General features: G+C 33.4%; 2 protein-coding genes across 4 annotated transcripts; one reads left to right on the plus strand and one right to left on the minus strand.

Moving 5' to 3' along the window:
* The first annotated feature begins 436 nt into the window (after nucleotides 1–436).
* LOC121114182 (chondroitin sulfate synthase 1) lies at nucleotides 437–5,241 on the plus strand. Of its 2 annotated transcripts, XM_040708056.2 has the most exons (4): nucleotides 437–649; nucleotides 700–765; nucleotides 1,667–2,205; nucleotides 3,325–5,241. In XM_040708056.2, the coding sequence occupies exons 3-4, from the start codon at nucleotides 1,717–1,719 to the stop codon at nucleotides 4,906–4,908; spliced, it is 2,073 nt and encodes a 690-aa protein (XP_040563990.1). In that variant the 5' UTR covers nucleotides 437–649; nucleotides 700–765; nucleotides 1,667–1,716; the 3' UTR covers nucleotides 4,909–5,241. The 2 variants fall into 2 exon arrangements, with proteins under 2 accessions (XP_040563990.1, XP_040563989.1); XM_040708055.2 differs by lacking the exon at nucleotides 700–765.
* A 570-nt stretch (nucleotides 5,242–5,811) lies between these two features.
* LOC121114181 (uncharacterized) lies at nucleotides 5,812–21,229 on the minus strand. 2 transcript variants are annotated; one of them, XR_005863217.2, is made up of 4 exons: nucleotides 20,753–21,229; nucleotides 15,129–20,698; nucleotides 11,140–11,279; nucleotides 5,812–6,267 (listed from the first exon to the last, which is right to left on the minus strand). XR_005863217.2 is itself a non-coding variant. In XM_040708054.2 (3 exons), the coding sequence occupies exons 1-3, from the start codon at nucleotides 21,039–21,041 to the stop codon at nucleotides 6,040–6,042; spliced, it is 6,087 nt and encodes a 2,028-aa protein (XP_040563988.1). In that variant the 5' UTR covers nucleotides 21,042–21,229; the 3' UTR covers nucleotides 5,812–6,039. The 2 variants fall into 2 exon arrangements, 1 of the variants encoding a protein (XP_040563988.1); XM_040708054.2 differs by lacking the exon at nucleotides 11,140–11,279.
* Between the last annotated feature and the right edge of the window lie 1,325 nt (nucleotides 21,230–22,554).

Below are 22,554 nucleotides of genomic sequence, written 5' to 3' on the forward strand. Positions count from 1 at the left end.
TAAAATCGTATAATATATCCGTACTTGGAGCAATGGTCATTAGTGACGTCATAAAGAACTTGAGGTAAATTATCTTACAGCTATTTTTACTTCATTCTTTATACGATAGGAGGAACTTCCTGTAGCTACCTGATTGACGTACACATATGTGGTATCATTTGTCAACCTCATAAATTATGAGGTTGACATAATTAAGGAGAAACTTAATTGAATCTTAGTTCAAATCCATTTCATTCTTAATAATTCCTCCACAAATTCCCTCATTGGCATGATAATGTTAATAAGAGCACATATAAAATATATATGATATAAATACATGTATTATCAATGAGCATGAAAATCAACCGGCGAACATTTTCCTTTCTCCAGCTCTCCTCAATTTCCCCCAGCCTCCCCCCTCCTTGCATTCTATATGTCGTATCGCGTGTATTAATATAAGTTTATTAAAAGTACGTGTATAGAATTCAGTTCCGTCCAAAGTGATGCGTCGGTCACTCACCACCTCTTCCTAGAAATGTGATCTGTAAATAGTCCATGTGTGTGTGTCGTTCATTTTGGTAACGGTGAGAGAGGAGGCGGAGGAGGACGAGAAAGATTAATGGTTCGAAAGCTTCCGATCGAAAGAACTCTATATTGATATAATAACTAAGTATGGATCTCTTTTATTTATGGCTTTTTCAGCTATTTCTTTGCTTCTAGTCTATATTTAATACATGAAGATATTTTGAAATTCTGGCTTTGACGTCGGAAATTTAAATGAGCCCGGTAATCTGTTGTAACTAATAGTATTTACTCCATTACCATAATATAGTCTTGTGTCCTAATTTATTTGGTCCAGTTCAATCAAGTATTAGGACTGGTCTTATCAGCTCTTGGGACTAGTCCTTAAGACTGTCAATACCAGAACTGATTAAAAAAAAAGAAATGAAGTTGAGAGCCGACCTTTTCATGGTTTTAGGACTGATATACAGGACTTGACTTGACCCAAACGAGACTGAACTGGATGGTACTGCAGTATTCAGTCAAAAATATGGGCTGACGCAACACTACCATCAACAACATTTCTACATTTAGTTGAGCCTACACTTTTGGAAATATGATGAGATTTTTAAATGTACCATTCCGGCTTTGACGTCTCATACGTCTTCTTAAATTCAAATAAGCCCGGCAATCTTCTAACTGTACAATTAAAGATCATTTCATCTAATTCATATTGTGATACTATACACTTTTTGAAATATGACTTTGAATATTATTTATGCGTATTTGCATTTGCACTTGTTGGGCTTCTTCAAGATAAGACCAAGAAGAAGCAAAAGAAGCACTCGCAAAATCTTTGAGAGGCATAATTACTATGTATAATTTACGTAATTGTGTGAAATAATGCTTTTGATTATTTAGTGTATGAATGAGACGTAATATTGTGTCGGTACGTATTTAGGACTGAAGTCTACAGTCTGCTCCAGTTCAGTCCTAAAGCTTATAAAGTTTGGTCCTTGATGACGTCAATCAACTTTATTTCTTTTTAATCAGTTCTAATATGAAAGTCTTAAAGACCAGTCCCAAGAACTGATCGGACCGGTCCTAAGACTGGACTGAATAAATCAGGACTGGCACAACACTTATGAGACATAATCTTTCTTTTTCTCATTATTATTAAATCTAGAATTCAGCCATGGATTCGTGTACAAATAGTACCATAGGGGAACGCTAGATATGATACAGATTCTTCGACGCCATAGAAAAATGGTTTATGAGTTTTTACTAGGACTCATTCTGGGTCAAATTATCTACATGAGCACCCTATCTCCAACTCTTCATCTACAAGCACAAAAAAACACATTGAGACCCTCTCAACCCAAGAAACTTCTACGAATCGGGATCATGACTGCAGAAAAGTACATTGATTCTCGTGCCTGTGCAGCCTATCGCACCTGGACCATGTACTTCAATCACTCCTTTTCATTTTATGTGGGTAAAAATGTACCAAATCCCTGCAATCTCCCTCTGGTTCAACTCCCCGTGGACGATAATATCTATCCACCACAAAAAAAGTCATTTTATATGTTACAACATTTATACGAGCATCACGTAGAGGACTATGAATGGTTCATGCGAGTGGACGATGACGTCTACGTGAATGGAGATAAGTTGCAAAGCCTGCTTCGACAACTTGACTCCAATTTACCTCTCTATCTTGGGCAGGTGAGAAGATCATTAATTCCATGAATTCAATCCTCACATTAAATTTGATTGTGAGCCAAATATAGTTCGGTAATTTTAAGTTTCATTCAATAGGATTTGTCCATTCATTGTTTTTAATGTTAAACTCAAGATGTTGTGTTTTTTTTTGTGGGTATTGCGTTATTGTCAAGCATAAATTATAATTAGATATGACAATATTTGAGTATATTAAGAATTACTTTTTTTTTGTACGTTTGCATCAGTATGAATCAAAATGTATTATTACTTTTTTCATTCAATTATTTTGCTCACTCAATAGCTTCCTTTTCAGTCTGAGAAACCTGATATCAATTTTGAAAATAAATCTAAATAACTCCTTGGTTTTATAATTAGGTATTATATATATCTACCTCAAGCGTCATATTTAAGTTTACACTGAAGATTTTTTTGAAACTTTATTAAAAACTAGTTTGTGAAGACAGTGAGAACAAAATTAAGTTTATTTCCAAATAATAAATTGTAACTGAAACCTACATTTTTTATTCAATATGGCCTTCCTCATCCTCAATGACTGCCTCTTCCTGAAGACCACTCAAACCTTACCGATGTAGTCTTCTTACAAGTCAGTTCATGCAGCCTTGAGGACGGACTCCAAAGATATCACAGACCCGTGAGTATGTGATAATTGGAAATACCAGGAATAATCTTCACTGGATTTCTAACAAGGCGGGTTTTGAGATGCATAATCAATACTCTTACTGTTAGTTTCCGACCTGGACCAGAATTTTCTGGCGACTTTTAGTGTGGACTCAAATCGCTTTTAATGTTATACATGGCTGTCCGGCTGATATTGAGGCCATTGGCAATCCCGTTTGGGGACTTTTGGCGTGCGAACATTTCCAGCACAAGAATTATTTTGGCTTCTATATTGTCATCTTTGAAAATACAGCCAATATTTTAGAATTAAAACAATTGCAAATGATTATTAAAATATAACACAACCTCACTTTTGTACAAATTCCTAACAAAACTCAAGCTGTGAGCATTTCTTAGGGTGTAAACTTAAATATGACGCATGGGGGTACATGAATAGGTTCTAAGGGTTCATTTATTAATCTCAACTTTCACATCTTGTTTCAGGCTGGATTGGGAAATCAAGAAGAGAAAGGGCATATTCATTTGGATAATGATGAAAATTATTGTATGGGTGGGCCCGGAGTTATTCTAAGTCATGTTACACTTCGTAAACTGAATGGACATAAAGTGATAGAGACTTGTTTAAGCAATTTATTAACATCTCATGAAGACATTGAAGTAGGACGATGCATTCTTAAATTTGTTGGGATTCCTTGTACTTGGTCCTATCAAATGCAAAGCCTATTTTTTCATCTGTCAGGACCTAAAGGAGAGTCCTCTCTCATAACTCGATCAAAGGATACTTCCTTCCTCCGAAATACAATTACATTCCACCCTCTCAAGACTGTTTCAAACTTATACGACTTGCATGAAAGGGTTAGACTTGCAAATCACAAGGACATTGTCAAGGAAATGATTAGTATTCATTCAGAGTTATCATTGAAAGATGATGCAAACCATGGACTCATTTTGCCCAAACTGAGTTCCCTATACTCCTCTAATCTATCACGCTGGACGTTTGTACGTAAAAAAGTTTTTTATTCAGAGCTTCCCATCTCTTTTACAAATGACAAATTAGGGATTGATTTGGGGAGGCTTACTTCATTGATCGAATCTAGTATGAAGGCTAAGGCCTCGGATCGCTACGTTCAGTTTAGAGATATCAACTATGGCTATATTCAGGAGCCTTCAGAGTCTGGTGTCAATTATATTCTGGATTTGTTATTTATTTACAAAATTAAGAAAAAGGAGCATCACACTAAAAGAAAAATTAAGGATGCTCGAGTCCGGAGGCACATCTATTGTCAGACACCCTTTCTACCCTTTCAGATCTCAAACGAGATTTACAATAGAAGGAAGAAAGAGAAAATACATTTTATACTGCCTCTCGCAGGTAGGGAAGAGCAATTTAATAAATTTATCACATGTTTTGAGGACGTCGTACTCAAAGAGTCAGAGTCTGTTAAACTCATTGTCGTATACTTCATTTCGGATACGGAGAGTCAAAGGATACTGAGTAGAATCCAAGATAAATTCATGGACCTAGAAAAGACCTATTCTTACTTCGACCGAGTTCTGGTAACACTCAATCGTGTTTTCTCTCGAGCCGTGGGCCTCGACATAGGAACAAATCTCTGTCGTGATTTTGATTTGATGCTTTTTATGGACGTGGACATTCGTTTCACATCCGAGGCACTCTCTAATGCAAGGATCCTCACTGAGTTAAATACTCGTGTTTATTTCCCCATTATTAAGAGTAATTTTAAGGACACTGGTGCCTATTGGAGATACTATGGCTATGGAATGGTCGCTGTGTATAAGGGCGACTATGATAAGGTCAAATTTGACAAGACTATTGTGGGGTGGGGTAAAGAGGACGGGGATTTGCATCGGAGGTTCCTTCGCTTTACCAAATTTGAAATAATTCGTACTCCTGATCCATCCTTAACGCACATCTACCACGATGTGACTTGTAGCAAGGATTTGGCATCGGATCAAAAGAGAATGTGTGAGACGAGTCGGATCAATAATTATCTCTCCTATGAAGGACTCTCCAAATTTCATAAAAAGATACCCAATGTTTTTTAGTGATATTTTGGAACCTACACGAGGTCCCCACATAATGCAGGCCTTGGAACTAATCCAACTTCCCGTGTCCTCTCATATCGCCTTTTTTTATATTATGATAATAAATTTCAAAAAACTATATTAGGTAAACAAGAATTTTTGTAGTTGTTGATGAGTTCGTTCATACCATGTCTATATATTCCAAAATAGAAGTGTATAATTTTGTATAGGGGCAGAGTGTCCTGAAAGTATTTGATATAGCTAGACTTAAAACATTTGGTTATTACTTATTATACAAACTTGCAATTAAAAAGGTTTTCCGAATAAATATTGGTCAAATTCTGATTATTTAAATTTTATAGTAATGAATACGTTTAAACGTCGTTCTTGTTTATTTTTGGTTGAGGTTGATGTTCCCTTTGAATTATGAAATCAAAATATAAAATATTTATTACTATAAAAAGCATTAAATGTTTGTTTTCCTTTGGTATAATGATGGAATTAGTTTTTTGACTCTTGTTTGTCAATTCATGAGTGTCTACTATTATGTATAATCCATCTATCTAAAATTCATGAGATAGTGAGATTTTGTCGGTATGGGCATTTAAATTTTGGAGCATGATTCCATCATTTTTCCAACAGGAAACGACCATTTAATGCGTTTTGTAATAATACACATTATATATTTTGATTCAAAAATTCAAAGGGAACATCAATTTTAACCAAAAATATCAAAAACGACGTGTATAAATCTCATTTATTTATATATTAAGGCGAAATATCCTGAAGTAAAATAGTTTCAGACAAAATTATCTAGCACCCTAAAAAAGTATTTCATCCTACGCGGATATTTCTTGTTCGGGATAAGCGGGGACCCTGTATTATTTCAATCATGTTTAGTATTTTTATTAAAGCCAAATGATCTGTATATTATATAAGTATGTATATTTTAGCATAAGAGATGAAAGAAGATAGAAAAAAAAAACAATTAAAGCAACCAATAAATAAGGATTTTTTTTTAAATAAATATAATATGTACGCTCAAGCCACATATTATAAAGTAATGTCAATCAATTCAAGAAACAGAATGTTTAATATAATTTTTTTAAAAGGTTTAATAAAAAACAAATATATTTTTAATTTTAAAGAAGATTATTTCCTTTTATCCAATCGTTTTAAAGGAGTTCTCTTTTTATCCAATACAATCACGGATGCATTTTCCTCTACTTTTCCCTTCATATTGTAAGACTTTTTCTTCTTCCAAGCACTTCGAACGGCCCTCTTTAGAGTTAGAGGTGTATCTACTATTCTGGATCGAAGAGATCGATTTGACACGTTGGGAGATTGGGTGGACCTGATGCTCGGAGTATTTTCCAGTCCCTAAAATAATATGAAATTTAATCAAAAAGTAAATGTTAGTTCTTATTAACCCCAATTACGAATTAATAATATTAATTTATGGGGTAAGCTAAACCCTGTATTAAGCGGCCAGGCAAGAAAAACTGAAAAAGTAACCTTTTAAACAAGGTTTCCTATTTTGTAACAGTTCTAAATTTGAAAACTGGATATGACCGCTTAGTGCAGCGAAACGCTTGAAACAGTTGGCCGTTAGACCCGGTATGACTGTATATTAGTACATTGTCTCTTTTCGGTTCCAGGAGAATGGCTCTGGAGGAAAACAGTGAGTTTAAGTTTTGTGTAAATGAGGGGCATTTTTTCAGATTGGATAGTATTTCAATATATAAACATAATTAATTAATTAGTTTTAACAGGATCCGACATTGCATTTGATTTGGCATAAATTTTGCAAAACCCTTCAATAGCGTTGTGTCGACCATAGCTTTTTCAATCCATACCAGTCCTCAAGACAGCCAGTTCTTGGGCTCAGTCCTTAGGACTGTCGTTTCTTGGAATTTTTCCTAAAATGTCGATGGTATATGAAGCCAAATAAGATATGAGAGATATGTTTTTAGATTATTACACATATATTGCAAAAAAATTATTTTTTTAACACTATAATGCAATATAATCAACTCAGGATTATATTTTAAGGGGGGGGGCTGTTTTTTCTTTGTTTTTTAATTTTTTTTGCTAATTTTCACCTGCATTTTCTCATTAAATATTTTTTTCTAGAGGGATAACTTTTTCTATTCCAAAACAAAAATTCCTTCATTGGGGGAGAGGGCGATACAGCCCCTATATACAAACCCCTGCGAATGTCCATGATAATAGGAACATATATATTGTTATTTAGTTATATAATTTATTTTATTATATAACGCAATAATCTAATAAAGGAAAAATATCCTCAATCAAGTTACCAAGGATCGATTTTACCTGCTTTAAGGACCGACAAGTGGGACTGGACACAGTCCTAAATAAGGACCGACACAACACTAGTCCCGTTTAGTCCTGCATATCCCTCCAAAAACTTATAATGTTTGCTACTTGATGACGTAACTCAACTTTCTAGTAATCATTTCCAGTACTGATAGTCCGACTGTCTTAAAACTGGACTGGATCGAATAAATAAGGACGGACATAACGCTACCTTTCAAAACTATTTTTGAAGTCAATTTGATTATTATTCCCTCATATTTTTTTAACTCTTGTCTTAATTTGAGCCATTTCAGTTTATGTGTTGACCAAGTACTGGTACTCTTTACTTCTGAATGTTTTTTTTAAATTTTCCTCATCCAACTTGAGTCAAGTTTTAGTGTGTATAATTTGGACACTTAGGAAGGTCGTGGAATAGCCCTATAATATTTGTATAAAAAGATATTTTTACGAGTCATTTCGACCCGAAGGTTTCTCATCGCAAGGTAAGAGTCAAATCATCCTAACCAAAATATTTGCTTTACATATTTAAGCTTGGTAAGTCAATTCTTTCATTATAAATAATGGTGTTCACCAATTTTTACAATCAAATAAATATGAGAAATTGCATTTCAACAGTCTAAATTTATTTGTTGTTAAGTATCAATATGGGTTTTGTTTCTTTGAAGTTCATTTTTGAACTAATTTGTTTGTTTTTTAGAATCGATGTTAATCATGTTGTTGCTTTTATTGTATCTCGCAACCTGTCATACGAAAAGACACAGGGGGAAAAAGCACAAAATGAGGCAATAGTGTTGGAAATTGTTCACAGCTTAGCAATAGCTAATTCTAGATCAACCAATCAACATTCAAAACATTGACTAAGGAAAAGAAGTAAAAAAAAATCGGTGGCTGACAAAAAAAAGTTCAGTGATGGGATAATATGAAACACCCTAATATACGGTTCTAGGATGTTCCACCCTAGGAATATTTGCCCTCATATGAACATATATTTTAGTAAAAATATATCTTCTCACATATAATTTAAGGTTTAAAATAGGTCTCATTGCACATGAAGTCATTGGTAATAAATTCAATCTCGAATATATATTGCTAGCCAATTGACTTCTTGTAGGCAATTGGTTGAGTATGCTATATTAATTTTTATAGCAGAAAGTGAGATTCTAGACCCCGTTAATTATAAGCATTGAGTTTGCAACGGAACTTTCAAATGTAGTTCAACCATATATTATCAGCTTTTTACAATAAGTGTCATTTTAGAACTAAAATGTCTATTCGCGTTACTTTAATGTACCTCACCGGAGACATACCGCGCCTTTTTCTACCGTTGAAGGGACTATATGAAACTCTAGAACAGGAACCCTTTACGATTGATTTTGAACAGGATCTATTGAATTCATTTGGCAACGTTTTCCATGTAAGAAAATGAATTACAATGGATTTGAAATGATGGAAGACCCATTTTAAGCTCGAAAAAACAATTCCAAGGTACATCTATACTATAATATATATATGAGGGCGAATCTTCCTGTCTAATATACACTTTACTGTTCATTCTAGAGTTACTTTGTATTGACATGTGACAGTAAATAACATGACCATTTAGTCATATTGCATTCAAGCTAATTGTGCCACCAATGTGAAGAAGGTATGTATTTATTCTTTATACCTCCCCCCCACACACACATAGATTTAGTGCAATTTTTTTCATTAAACTTCATTAATGGATTAAATTTGATTTGCAAACAATGATAAAATAGTAATCACAGAATAAGATCTGGATAATCGTCTGGTAATAAGCATTAGTTTCTAAGATAATACATTTAGAAGTAACATAATAAAATATATTAAATGACTTTGTAAGGTAATATGATACATACTAATTGAGGTAATATTGTCCGTTACTTTCTGGATGTTTCTCATTTTCTCATGAGGCCTTTAAATCCTCAATTTGTAGGAGCTAGCACAACTTTGAATTTCGGCATAGATTTGTCTAACTTTGCTAAGTAGGAGGTGTAGCCTATATGATGCTTAACAAACACTTGTTGCTCACATTATATGTATGTGCTATCTAAGTCATCTAATCAATCATATAATACTTTTTATGTAGTATTAACTAATTAGTTGCTAAATAAATAATAAATAAAGTTTCATTTATACTAATGCAACTTTGGTGTATTACCCTCAGCATGGGGTAATATAAGTCCTTTCCTGTTTTTCAAAAAAGGCATCTAACTTCAAATATTTTTGTGTGCTAGTGCTAATAATTTTTTATGCACAACATGAAGGTACATTTACTATGTAAGTTATACCTACATAACTACCGGGTGCAGCAAAAAAATATTTACATTTCGTTTTTGATACATAAATCAAGGTTTTTGTGAATACGGTAAAATTGTTCTGGTTAAGTATTAAAATAAACAAAAAAACTAGATCTTCCTCACTGTCTTAGAAGCCGAGAAAATGTCATTTGAACGTGACCAACGAATTTCGGTCCACGCACTTTTGGACGCTGGCAAGAAACCAACGTAGATTGCATTGTTACCATGGGTTCAAACTAACTACTCGGACATGACATGGTGTTCCAGCAGGATGGTGCACCTGCACACACGTCCAAAAAGGCCCAAAAGTGTTTGAAGGACAACTTGCCTTTCTGTTCAAAGAAAATGTGGGCCCATACTCACCAGATGCCAGCACATTTGAGATTCACTTTTTGGATGCATGTTGAGTCCAAGGTCTGCACCGTCCGTCGTCACCCAAATATCAACAACCTCAAGGACACAGTCAACCAGAACTGGGCAGCCATCTCTGAGGACTAAATGTGAAATGGGTACAAGGCTTTTCGTGGCCACCTGGAAGCCATCATTACTACCAAGGGGGCTACATCGACGATTAGGGTAGCCAAGACATCATATAATTTATTTTATTGACATACCCTCTTTCAGCTGGTTTTTGAAATACATCTTGATAAAGTTCTAGATTGAAAGTGTACAGATTTTTCCGCCGCACCCGGTATAATAGAATAAAAAATATAGGTGATTTTGAAAAGCGTCTCATATTACATCAGTTACCCCTACATATTTGAATTAGTGAGGTAAGGAGGTGTTATATTCTAAAGTATTGTCTAACCTTAGTATTGGATCGGTCCTGGGACTGATTTCCTAATAAGTCTTGGCTTTTATATGTAAGATCTTTTTTACTATTCAGCAGTTCTAAGGTCATATTTATCTTTTTATTTTCTTCACTCCTAACAAGGGTTGAAGCATATAAAACGAAGAAAATAATGACTGGTGTCTAGAAATTCAGGTATCTAGTCTCTTTGACAAAAATTAGTGATGCAAATCGTGTGTATAATGGAAAATAGAAAACAAATATGGCAACCCAGACAATTTAAAGAATGTTTGGGAGGAGTACAGCTACAATCAACTGTTAAAAGAGAGTAGGGACACACACGAATGTTCAATCAGGTTTGGAATATAATTGAGTCTATCTAAGAAATGACGTTCACTACTCAGGAATTCAATAATAATGACTACTGCTAAGGATAAAAAATCCATTTTTTCAGATTACCCATTCGAAAAAAACGCCCACTTAAAAAAATATAACGATTCTTCATCACTAGTTGAGAAGAAACTTTAACAACTAAAATGACGTAGCTATTGCAGTTACTATAAAATAACGACAAGGACTGACAAATGTTATTAGAATCGGACTGATATAGTTTTTTAGACAGATCTGACACTATCCAATCTGAAATATTAGTAGGAAATGACGAGCATTTTTCCCTGCACGCGTATTTTCATCATTAGTTTTTAGTGCGGATCAGAGTAGTATTGTTAGTACTAGTAAAGGATGTTAAAAAGACTCTTAAGATAACGCTGACTAACTAATAATGAGTACCCAGAGAGTAGTTACCTCAATGATAATTATTGATAGTACATATGTATACGTCCATAAGAAGGAATTACAACAATGATTGTGACAGAGCGATGAAGAAGGAAGGAGTGAAGGATATAACTTATGATAAAATATGACTTCACTTTTTACTATTGATACTGAATGGAAAAAATAAATTAATTATCATAGAAAATGCATGTGATTAAACGAAAATATCAAAATATCACTTCATTAGTATACATAGCAACCTTCAAAAGTAGATTGAAAAAATGCATACATACGCACTAAAGTGAACACTTATTAGTAGTGATGTGTCACGAGCAAAAATCGTAAATTGGTACTCGAGTTTTATGAACTAATCAAAAAACTAGGCTCGTGTCTCTAAAATTCGGAGTATTTACTGGTAATTCGTCAAAAATTATGTTTCATCCCTCTTTCTATTTTTGAGATTAAAGGCTGTAAATCCTCAAAACGTACTTTTTTTATTCGGATTAAAAAAAAATACAAAATCCAAGAATTTAATACTGATGAAGCCATAATTTGTGTTCATCATTTTGATAGTTTATTAAATTTAAAAACTTACTTTTGGCGTATGATCATATTTAGTAAAATATCGCTTTAAAAATATAAAATAACCAACTCTCTGATAATAATATCATTTATTTAAATTTTTACCTTTTAAATTTAGGTAGTATGTATAACAAAGACTCCTCCCAATGACGTCACCACAAATAGAAATATTTATTTAATAAATCTGCTGTACTTGCCTTGCCATTTTCTTGTTTCCTAGCATTGCTCTACTAACATTAGGTGGGACCACCTCATCAATGAGCTAATATCCCATTCACCAGCATAATCGATGAATTTACATGTAATCTTATTAAACATTTTCCCATGTCAGTGAAACAAATCCTAGGTGCAAAGTATGGTGATTTCTTATCTCAATCCTTCAACTATAGTTACGAATTCCAACCTACGTTTAAACTCCTTAAGTTTTTTACAATTCTTTAAAATTTTCGGTAAAAAAAAGATTGAAAGAATGGACTGGAAAATAAGTGGGGCAAGTTCTCATTGCATTGGGAGTCGTAGTGATATATATATGTTAGGGTCCGGGCATTTTGCACATTGCCCGGGCGATCTATAAAAATCCCCATAGAGTGGTCAATTTACTTTTATTTACATTGTCAGGTAAAATAATTTAGGAAAATTTGACTTTTAAACAATTCATTGCAAGCAATTTGATCATTAAGGATTTGATAAGGATCCAATTTCATTGGAAGCAATTTGATAGTGGTGTGTATTTTCATTGAAATTTATACTGTATTTGGACAATCAAACTCATTTAGTATCAAAAGGTGGGTTATTACCCACTGCCACTGCTTCCCTTATCATCAAATACCCTTTAAAAATCCCATTTTCTAAAATATTTCTAACAATAAACTAAAACAAAATAATTTAAATATGAAATAAAAGAATGATATGATTGACAACAAAGAAATTGCATTCTTTGTGTACATGTACTCCAAAGTGTCTCACTCTTTCTACGTATTTTTTAATATTCCTGGGACTGTATATATCTTTAAACAATTAAATACTATTACTTTTGGGCTTTTTTTATTTCGTTCAATACTTTGTGCGTGCACCAAAAACCCCATCGCTCTTCTCTGACCCTAGTTATTCTAAATTACTGGCTCAGCTATTTTGCTATTATCCTTAGAGGGCTCTGTTAAAGTATGTGAAACTTTTGTTGTGGTTAATGACCCTCTTGCAGCTTCTCCATAACTGCAAATTAACCTTGGGATTATTGAAAATTTCTCATTTAAAAAATGTTTTTCCTTTCTCTAATTTGTAATAATAAGATATATAATATGATTTTTTGACTAATTTGTTAGCGTGCAAAAAGTGTTAACTAGAATCAGGGGCGTCCGAAGGTGGTGGACGGACTTGAGGGGTTGTAGTTTCCCACAATCAATGATTTTTTGTCTTTATCACTCTAAAATTATCCGTTTTACGAGAATTCTATGTTAAATACCCATTAGAGTAATGAGTTTTCAAAGAAGTAACGAGTAGAGCCCGTAATTCCTCAACTGGATTTTTTATTAACTCAAATATACTCGAGCAGCAAAACTTAGCTCGCGGCACATCACTATTTATTATGATTTATGTTGATAGGTCGGTCATTCAACACACATCAAATCGCCAAAAAAAAATAAATCTTCGACCACCTCAGAATTTAACAAAATTAAATATATATGGAGATCGTTTTGGTGCCTTTGACCTCGCGGATCCCAGAAATTATTTTTTAGCTCTTCATTTCATCTATAACACAGTAATACTATGACCAAAGCTGGGCAAAACCAAGGTTAATAAAAATACAAGCTTATACCATAGCACTTTTCCAACTGATATTCGACTTCCACTACGCTTTTTAAAAGTGACGTCAAAGAGTATGACTGTTACTGTACCGCTTTAATCTCTATGGCGTCAAAGTCTGTTTAAGTTGCCTAGCAGTGGGTAAGGTACATCAAATTGAAAATTCTGGTATTTATTACATGATGGCATAACCTTATATTTCTATTAACCATGGGCAAAACGTAGGGATACATAATAGTTATGATATTGAAAGAGAAAAAAACACTTATTGCGTGTGCTCTGTTTTTCTTTTTTGTTTATTCTTTAGCTAACTATTATTGTTATAACCTCTTCCTCTAATAAGGAATCTATAGTTTGCTGCCTACCTTTATGTAATATAATTAATACTATTAGTGCAATTAACTATTTTTATATTAACTCTCCTCTAGTGTTATTTGAAATATAAAAGGCTATTATTTCTGGAGTAGAAACACGTCATACTCAATACTCCAAAACCATAAATAACATAATTTTAAAGAAAATAATTTTTATCAAAAGTAACATATGTCTCACTCCTGCCCTTTTCCCGCGCTCACCCATATGTCCAGTCCTAATCCTAAGGATGTCATTTTTAAAAAGATAAAATGAGCGCGAGACTTATAGTAATAGTGAATGAAGGCCCTTGTTTATATCAGCTCCCTGTTATATGATTTTGGAAGGAGAAAATGAATTACTGGTATGAAGAGGAGTAAATTCTACATTTAAAATAGTTGTTGAGGAGAAAGTTTTGGGGCGATTTGATGTTAAGTGATGACTTAATTATGTATATAAGGCCGTTTTGTTTTTCAACTTTTTTCGAATTTCGATTATGACTAGTTCGGAAAAGTTGGGATTTGGTATGGAAATAACCTTTGCAAAATTTCCTTTTCCTACAATGTCGTCTTTAGGAAGCAGATCTAGTTCAAAATTTGAAAGGAAACTAAAGTTATTTACTACACCAATAAAGATTAAAATACAGCATTAATCCTAATTTTACATTAATAATGGATGATGATAGACATTATTCTATCCTATCAAAAACATTAGTCAAGTTTTTTTTCTTCTAAAGCTACCCTATAGATCAAAAAGAGAGAATAACATGTGAAAAATTTGATCTTTCCTTTCTGAAAATAATGTTTAAAAAAAAAGGATGCGTACTATAAGCGGATCATTAAATGTTCCCAACTTTTTTCACTTTCTTTTTTCCCTATTCTAGAAAAAAAAACTTTTCATCCCCTCTTTATAGGCTACAAAAATGTTTACGCAAAATAACTAAAAATTTATTCTTAGTATATATAATCAATAGGTTTTTTTTTTTTCATAATTTGATCGAGATGTGGAACCTAAAGATGACCTCGTAGGACAATGTAATTTTGCATGGAGAATTTTCATACCATAAAACAACTTTTCCGCGCTACCCAAAATCGAAATTCAAAAAAAAGTTCAAAATCAAACCCCTCTAATGTATACATTATACTCAATTATTATAAAAGTTGAAATTATAGACATTTGAAGGGAAAAATAAATAAATAAATCTCGTAAATTTATCGAAAAAACAAATCTACCAAGAAATAGAGATAATCAACCAAAAGTAATGAATTCAAAGAACTACTTACAGCAAAATCAGAAGTAGAAGATCTATTCATGCTCGTATTAGAATGAAAGCTTTTATTTTTAGCAGGAGTTGGTGGACCAGGTTTAGAGTAGGACGTCTGTTGAGCTTCCTTTCTTGAACGTTTAGCCTCATACCTAATAATACTACTTGTGTTTGAATTAAAAGATGAATTGTCAAGAACGGCCCTTTTTCTAGTAGATAAAGGAGATACGTTGGCTGAACCCCCAATGGTGGTTCGACGGGAACGGGTATTCATAGCAGGTGAATTTACGCTCAGATTAGCTGTTCCTTTGGTAATAGACCGCACATCTGTCAGTACCTTCCCTTCCTGTAGCTCATTTTCTTTGAATTGGTCGGTATTGTAGAATTGAGTTTCAATGGGATAGGATGACTTCAGGTGTGAGGGTTGAAGCGTATTTCGCCGGCACAATTCACTTAAACGTCCACTCTGATTAACGGTACATATCCCTTCTTTTACATCTGATAAATATGAATTGGAAAACATTTCTCCCTCTTCATCGTCCACGTTGAATAAGGCGCCTACACCATTAGGAGGTCGGCGAGTATTAAAGTTAGACTCGGACTGCGTTCTTCCATTTCTTGTCCTTCCTGGAGTGTCTCCAGCTGATGGAATTTTGAAAACAGAACGAGCAGGAGATATTTGAGCTGTGGGTAAAATAGATTGATACGTCTGTTGAGAGTTAAGAGTCGTCACCTCCTTTTGTAATGACCTGATTTTGAGCTCAGCGGTAGAAAGTTGAACATTTAACTGGCGATTATCCGTTTGAACTTTATTCAATTGTCTTTTAAGTGTCTCAATTTCCATGGAATTACTAACCTCATGTGAGTATTTATTTAGAGTATGTTCATTTTCATCTTTAAGCTTTAATATCATACTCTTGGTTCCAGTATATTTCTTTTGAAGAGCACTGTTCTCCTTTGTCATTTCTTCAAGTTTAGAAACTAATTCAGATAATTTAACCTTGGCAATATTGTACTTTTTCTCAAAATCCTGAGATTTTTGATTCAATTTATCCATTTCCGAATCTTTTTCCTTGGCAAATTGTTCAATCTTCATCTTATATTGCTTAGTCACTTTTTCTGTAATGTCCTTTACTCTAACTTCATAGCGCGACTTTTGAGAAGCTAAGTCATTTTTAGACTTAGCTTCCATTTCTTCTTTTAATTTTTCAATTTTATCATTGAACTTGTTTTGGAGAGAAAGCTCCTCGGTCGAATACTCTTTCTTAAAGGTTTTTATTTCATCCTTGTAAGATTGAAGTTGAGTTTCATACTTTCCCTTCTCAGTGAGATTATCAAGGTCCCGATTATCTAACTCGGACTTGGTATTTTGAAGAGTTAGTCTAAGGGCATTTAATTCTTCACGTAGCTGTAAATTCTCCGCCTCTAAAGTAGAGAGTGAATTATTAATAACCGTCACTTCCTTTTCACAATTATCCACAGCATTTAATGCCTTACTGATTTGATTAGTTAGTTCTTTATTTGAAGACTCAATTGAAGATTTTTCATCCTTGATAATATTATAATCCTTTTTCAAGTCATGCAATGCCTTGTTCTTAATATCCAACTCCGCACTGAGTTCACATACTTGAACTGATAGGGACTCATTTTCAAATTTAGAATTACTTTCCCATTTACTTCCTTCAGCATTTAAAGCCTCAATTTCTTTCTGTTTCGTCTCCGCTTTATTTTTGAAATCAATAACCTCGTTTTGAAGATTAGCATAATCCGTAGACTTTGAGTCAAGAGACTTCTTAAGGGCTATAATATCAATCTTCATGGCATTAGACTGTGAGAGGAGGGAATCATATTCACGATTTTTATCTTTTAGCTCCTTATTGAGCTGTAATTGAATAGTCGACATTTCTTCAATTTTAGAAGAAAGATTGGATTTAACCTTTTCAAGGACAGTCTTGGCATTACCTTCAGATTCATTTTCAGTTGAGTTTGAGGTCTTTAATTCTTTCACTTCAGAAGTTAATTTCACATTTTCAGAAATAATACGATTGAATTCCTCAGTTTTTGAATTCATTTCCTTTTGCAGCAATTTTAGTTCATCTGAAAGGTTAGCTAATTCACTTTTTTGTGTGTTAGAAAGTTCTTTCATCTCAACTTTTTCCTTTTGAAGATTTGATACTATTTCATCTAATTCAGTACTTTTGCACTCAAGATTTTGAATTAAATCCGTCTTCTCTTTAATATCAGATTCAAACTTTGTTGACATGTCTTCAATTTTAGAAGAAAGATTGGATTTAACCTCTTCAAGGACAGTCTTAGCCTTACTTTCGGCATCATTTGAGGTCTTTAATTCTTTCACTTCAGAAATTAATTTCACATTTTCAGAAGTAACACGATTGAATTCCTCAGTTTTAGAATTCATGTCCTTTTGTAGCAATTTTAATTCATCTGAAAGGTTAGCTAATTCCCTTTTTTGTGAGTTAGAAAGTTCTTTCATTTCAACTTTTTCCTTTTGAAGATTCGAGACTATTTTGTCTAACTCAGTATTTTTCCACTCAAGATTTTGAATTAAATCCGTCTTCACTTTAATATCAGATTCAAACTTTGTGGACATTTCTTCAATTTTAGAAGAAAGATTGGATTTAACCTCTTCAAGGACAGTCTTAGCATTACCTTCAGCATCATTTGCAGTTGAGTTTGAGGCCTTTAATTCTTTCACTTCAGAAGTTAGTTTCACATTTTCAGAAGTAATACGATTAAATTCCTCGGTTTTAGAATTCATGTCCTTTTGTAGCAATTTTAATTCACCTAAAAGTTTAGCTAATTCACTTTTTTGCGAGTTAGAAAGTTGTTCGATGTCAACTTTTTCCTTTTGAAGATTTGACACTATTTTGTCTAACTCAGTATTTTTGCAATCAAGATTTTGAATTAAATCCGTTTTTGTTTTAATATCAGTTTCAAATTTTTTCAAAGATTCATTAGCCGTTAATAGGGAAGATTCAATTAACTTCTTAGACTCTTTTATGTCTTCTAAATTCTTCTTTATTTCAAAAGTTTCCGTGGAAAATGTATTTAATCCAGTATTAAGAGACTCAATTTCTTCATCTTTAGTTCTGAGTTTCTCTTTTAATTCATGAACATTATTTTTAAATGAGGAAAGTGTCTCTTCATGGGTAGATATATTTTCTTTGAAACTATTGAGTTCAGAGTCAAATACCTTAGTTTTGGAGATGATTTCTTCATTTAATGATTTGATCACTTCATTAAGCTTTTTACATTCATTGTTAGACTCCATTAACAGTTCCTCCTTTTTAAGACTTTTATCTTGATTATTACAATTATCGCTTTTAAGGTTGGAAATTTCTTTATCTTTAGCACTGATAGTCATACTTAACTCCTTATTCAGAGCATTCAATCTTTCTTCTGATTCATGTAAAGTTGCAGTGTTTTGCTCCTTAGAAAATTCCATATCTTGCATTAATTTATCATTAATATCATTCACCTCTCTTAGTTTGTCTTCATTAGTATTAATAACCCCTTTGTAGAAATCACACTTTTCTTTAAGATTGCCAGTATTTTTTTGAAGAGACTCAATTTCTAATTTACAGTCAGAGAGTTGAGCAATTAAGGAATGATTATTCTGAATTAATTCTTCATGGTCCTTTTTCAATTTTTCTTCATTTGTTTTAAGAACTGCGATCAAGTTATCATTTTCGTCCTTACAACATCTCAATTTCTTTAAATTTTCCAACTTTTCATCTTCTAACTTTTTGGAATGGGTCTCTAAATGACTTATTTTCCCTTCAAATTCACCATTCTTTGCCGCGCAATTTTCTAAATCTTTGTTTATGGTGGATATTTGAAAGTTACACTCCTGTACTTGAGTGGACAATTGTAAATTTTTATCCGTTAATTCATTTATTTTTGTCTGATAGTCACATAATTGAGTAGTTAAATCCCTGTTTTTACAAATTAATTTCTCGTTCTCACTAATAAGCTGAGTTTGGTCATTTTTAAGATTGTCAACAGTTGTACTCAATGAGGATATTTGAGACTGGGAATCAGAAGAAATAATATTGTGTTCATTTTGAAGGTTTTCATTGACTGATTTGAGTGAGTTGAGATCCTCCGTTATTGACATTATTTGCATCTTTTGTTCTTTCATTTCACTTTCATATTTTGATTGAATAGACTTATGAGTTTCTATATCATCACACAAGGATCTATTATGACTTTTCAGGCTTTCAAGAGAAGTTTGAGAAGAAATTAGATTAGCTGATAGAGCATTCAATTCTTTACTATTCGATTCACGTAATTCGATTATCTCATTATTAAGCGTATTTATCTTACATTGAAGATCTTCATTGACTTGATTTATGTCCTTAATAATTTCTTTAGAAGAATTGCAGTCCATTATTACTTTCTCATAATCGTTTTGAAGCAATTCTTTTCGGAGAGTTAGTTCCTCAAGATATTTGTCCATGGTCGTTTTTTCTTTTTCCAAGTTTTCGACAATTAACTTATAATTTTCACTACATTGGCGTAATTCACATAGATTATCTGAAAGATGATTCACTTCTTCACGTTTTAAAACTAATTCTTCCTCACAAAGACTTGTTCTTTTCTCAAAATTATCACGCTCCTCTGTTATGAGTGCCAACTGCTCTTCCAATTCAGGAATCACTAGCGCATTTGCCATGTTTTCTCCTTCGGGAGATGGTGGCATAGACATCAGTGGATCATCTAGACTAATATCCGATACAGAAACGCCACTCTTTAGTTGAGTCGCTAATAATTTTCCCGCATTTTCTTTTGACGAACGCTTTGAATTAAGGATTTCTTGCAACTCCTTGACTTGAACCTCTAACTCATTGCACTTATTATTAAGATCGGTGTTCATATCGTTTTCTTGACTTAGCGATACTTGGAGTTGAATATTTTTAGTGCTGAGTTCAGTATTTCGAAATGACATTTCATCAAGCTTTGTTTTATGACTATTCACTGTTCTTTTTAATACATCTTTTTCACTTACTGTTTCACTCAATTGCTCTTCAAGAGAAATGATATATTTCTCAGAGTCCTTTTTCTCGGCTAAACGCCTCTGTAATTCTCCATATGCAGCTTCTTCGTCCTCTTCCTCCATGTCAACTTGATTATCAAGCAAATTTTGCCTCGCAATGGCAAGGGATTTTTTGAGAGTTTGCCGATCTTTAATGAGCTCTTCACGCTCTTTCATAAGATTAAGAGTCTCTAACTTTTCTTGATCTAGCTCTAGTCGAACCAAACTTAAAATTCTCTTTTGATCTTCAGCAATTCTTTGATATTTGGATATCTGTGTCGTAATGGGGGAGGAAAAGAATTCCCGGAGAGTCGGGAAATGAGTGCTGGGAGAGTAGTTGAAAGTAGAGGGTGAGGAAGGGGATTTTAAACGTTTGAGACGTCTGATGGGGGTTGTGGCATACGAGGAGATAGGAACAGCCGAGGCTTCACTTGTATCCATTTTCACGGATTTCACCAGAGTTTCGTCCCATTTATCTTCGAGCAAGTAAGAGAAAATCCTTTCAATCACGCGTTGCTCGTGGATTTTTAACCCTGAAAGTGAAATAGTAGATATAGAAACTAAGATTATCAAGGGGCACATCTTACCCAAAAGAAGCTTTTTCAAGGGCTGCCATCCGTGCTTCACGGAAGCCAAATAGGAGACGAAAAGAGTGAGTTTCAGACGGGTCAAAAGTTCTTCTTCTTCACCTTCGTCCAGAAAAACGCCTGGAAAATGCTTCACAAAGGCTCCTTTGGCCTTACCGAAAGGTCCTTCACCCTCAATCTCATTCAAACTCGGAACGCCGCTCACGATCCACTCCAAGAAACTTCCATCTCTCCAACCCAAATTCATGGAGCCAGAGAGGCTGTCGAATATGCTTTGAAGAGTCTCCATCACCAAATGCGACCTGCTTGTTGTGCAATTACTATTCAGGACCCAACGACATCCAACAATTTAGTAACCGACTATTTTTCTATAACTGTGCCATCATAGTCCATTCAAATTTTTAGAGGGAAAAAAGAAGGGAAAAAGAAAAAGGGAGAAAGAGGCAGAAAGATGCAAGGAGATACTCTGAGAGAGAGGGAGCGCTACGTAAATATTTTACAGCACAGATATTCAATTTGTCACCTCTTATTTCCTGGCTATATTTTTTAAAAACTATGTAGTAAAAATTAACGGATTTATTCCACTCAAGCTAACGGATATTTTGTTATACATTTCTTCATTCCATTATATAAATATGCAATAACATAAAAATTGATGATAACATAAGCTTTCATGTTATTAATTTAATTATTATTTGGGTACAAAATATCATTTCAAATATGGAATAACTAGTTTTTAATTATTGTTATTTATTTCAACATAATAGTAGTATAAAACTTTAATGCTAGCCAATTTATTTTTTAACCTGCCAATTGCAAATAGTGCGGATAAAGTTCGTTATTTATGATGATTGATGGGTATCTAGTATGCGTGGAACATATAGTTTAAGCTTTTTTTTAATTTGGCTGTTTATATATTTTGAATTTTTACCGCCGTTGAACTTGAAAACTCCTAATAGCAATTTGATTTGGATCGGTCGTAGAAATGATTGCCTAATCAATTTATCCCCATCCCTTAATGAATGATAGCTAGAACGTATAGTAATAAGTTCTAGCCACAAACCTCCTACTTTAAACTTCAGGTATTTTGTCTTTGAAAGAGGTTATGTTGAAGAGCTGAATATACATTATTTTTAATTAGTAACTACATAATTTAAGCTGTTTGAAGTTACAAAAAAAGACCAATAAGGATGGGTAAAGGGTTCCAGGGAAAGAGCGATTACGGGAAAAATAAACAATACAATCAAAAGACAAGGAAGACCTAACATGATGTTCCTAACATAGACCTATAATGGCAAAATCTAAATGACTTTGTACAATATTACTCCTTTTTTATTTCATCATCATCAGAGAATTTTTTGGAAGTCACGTGCTACAATTAATATCTCTTCCACAAAGACAACATTTTTTAGCTGAAATAAAAAAGTTTTTGAGTGTTAGAACCTAGGAGTGCTACAGCTAGATGTTATATTTAACTTTTTTTCTACAATTTATTTACAAAAAAATTACAAATTAAATAAAAGTTTAGATCGAAAATTTTAGCCGTTCTTATTAGGAACTATCTTTTTAGGCAAAGATATACAATATATTAGACGTACATTTTTAATACAGAATTGAGAAAGAGAGAGCGGATCAAATCGAATGAGTTGCCCCAACTCATTCGAACTAAACTTTAAACCAAGAAACAAAACACGACCATTAGCCTGAAGAGACAATGGTGCAGCAGTTTATCACTTTTTCGCAAGATGTCTCTTTTAATATGACGTCAAAGAGGATGACTGATGAAGTCGGCCCCAAGAAAA

Source organism: Lepeophtheirus salmonis, chromosome 3 (assembly GCF_016086655.4).
Source record: "Lepeophtheirus salmonis chromosome 3, UVic_Lsal_1.4, whole genome shotgun sequence".
Lineage (NCBI taxonomy): Eukaryota > Metazoa > Arthropoda > Copepoda > Siphonostomatoida > Caligidae > Lepeophtheirus > Lepeophtheirus salmonis.

What these genes read in the sequence shown, in the direction of transcription:
- LOC121114181 (XM_040708054.2), bottom strand. Translation starts at nt 21,041, where the DNA reads ATGGAGACTCTTCAAAGCATATTCGACAGCCTCTCTGGCTCCATGAAT. An exon ending in CTTGAAAAAGCTTCTTTTGG is followed by an intron (nt 20,699 to 20,752) that starts GTAAGATGTGCC and finishes TTTCACTTTCAG; the next exon opens with GGTTAAAAATCCACGAGCAA. An exon ending in CTTCTACTTCTGATTTTGCT is followed by an intron (nt 6,268 to 15,128) that starts GTAAGTAGTTCT and finishes ATATTATTTTAG; the next exon opens with GGACTGGAAAATACTCCGAG.
- LOC121114182 (XM_040708056.2), top strand. Translation starts at nt 1,717, where the DNA reads ATGATACAGATTCTTCGACGCCATAGAAAAATGGTTTATGAGTTTTTA. An exon ending in TACCTCTCTATCTTGGGCAG is followed by an intron (nt 2,206 to 3,324) that starts GTGAGAAGATCA and finishes ATCTTGTTTCAG; the next exon opens with GCTGGATTGGGAAATCAAGA.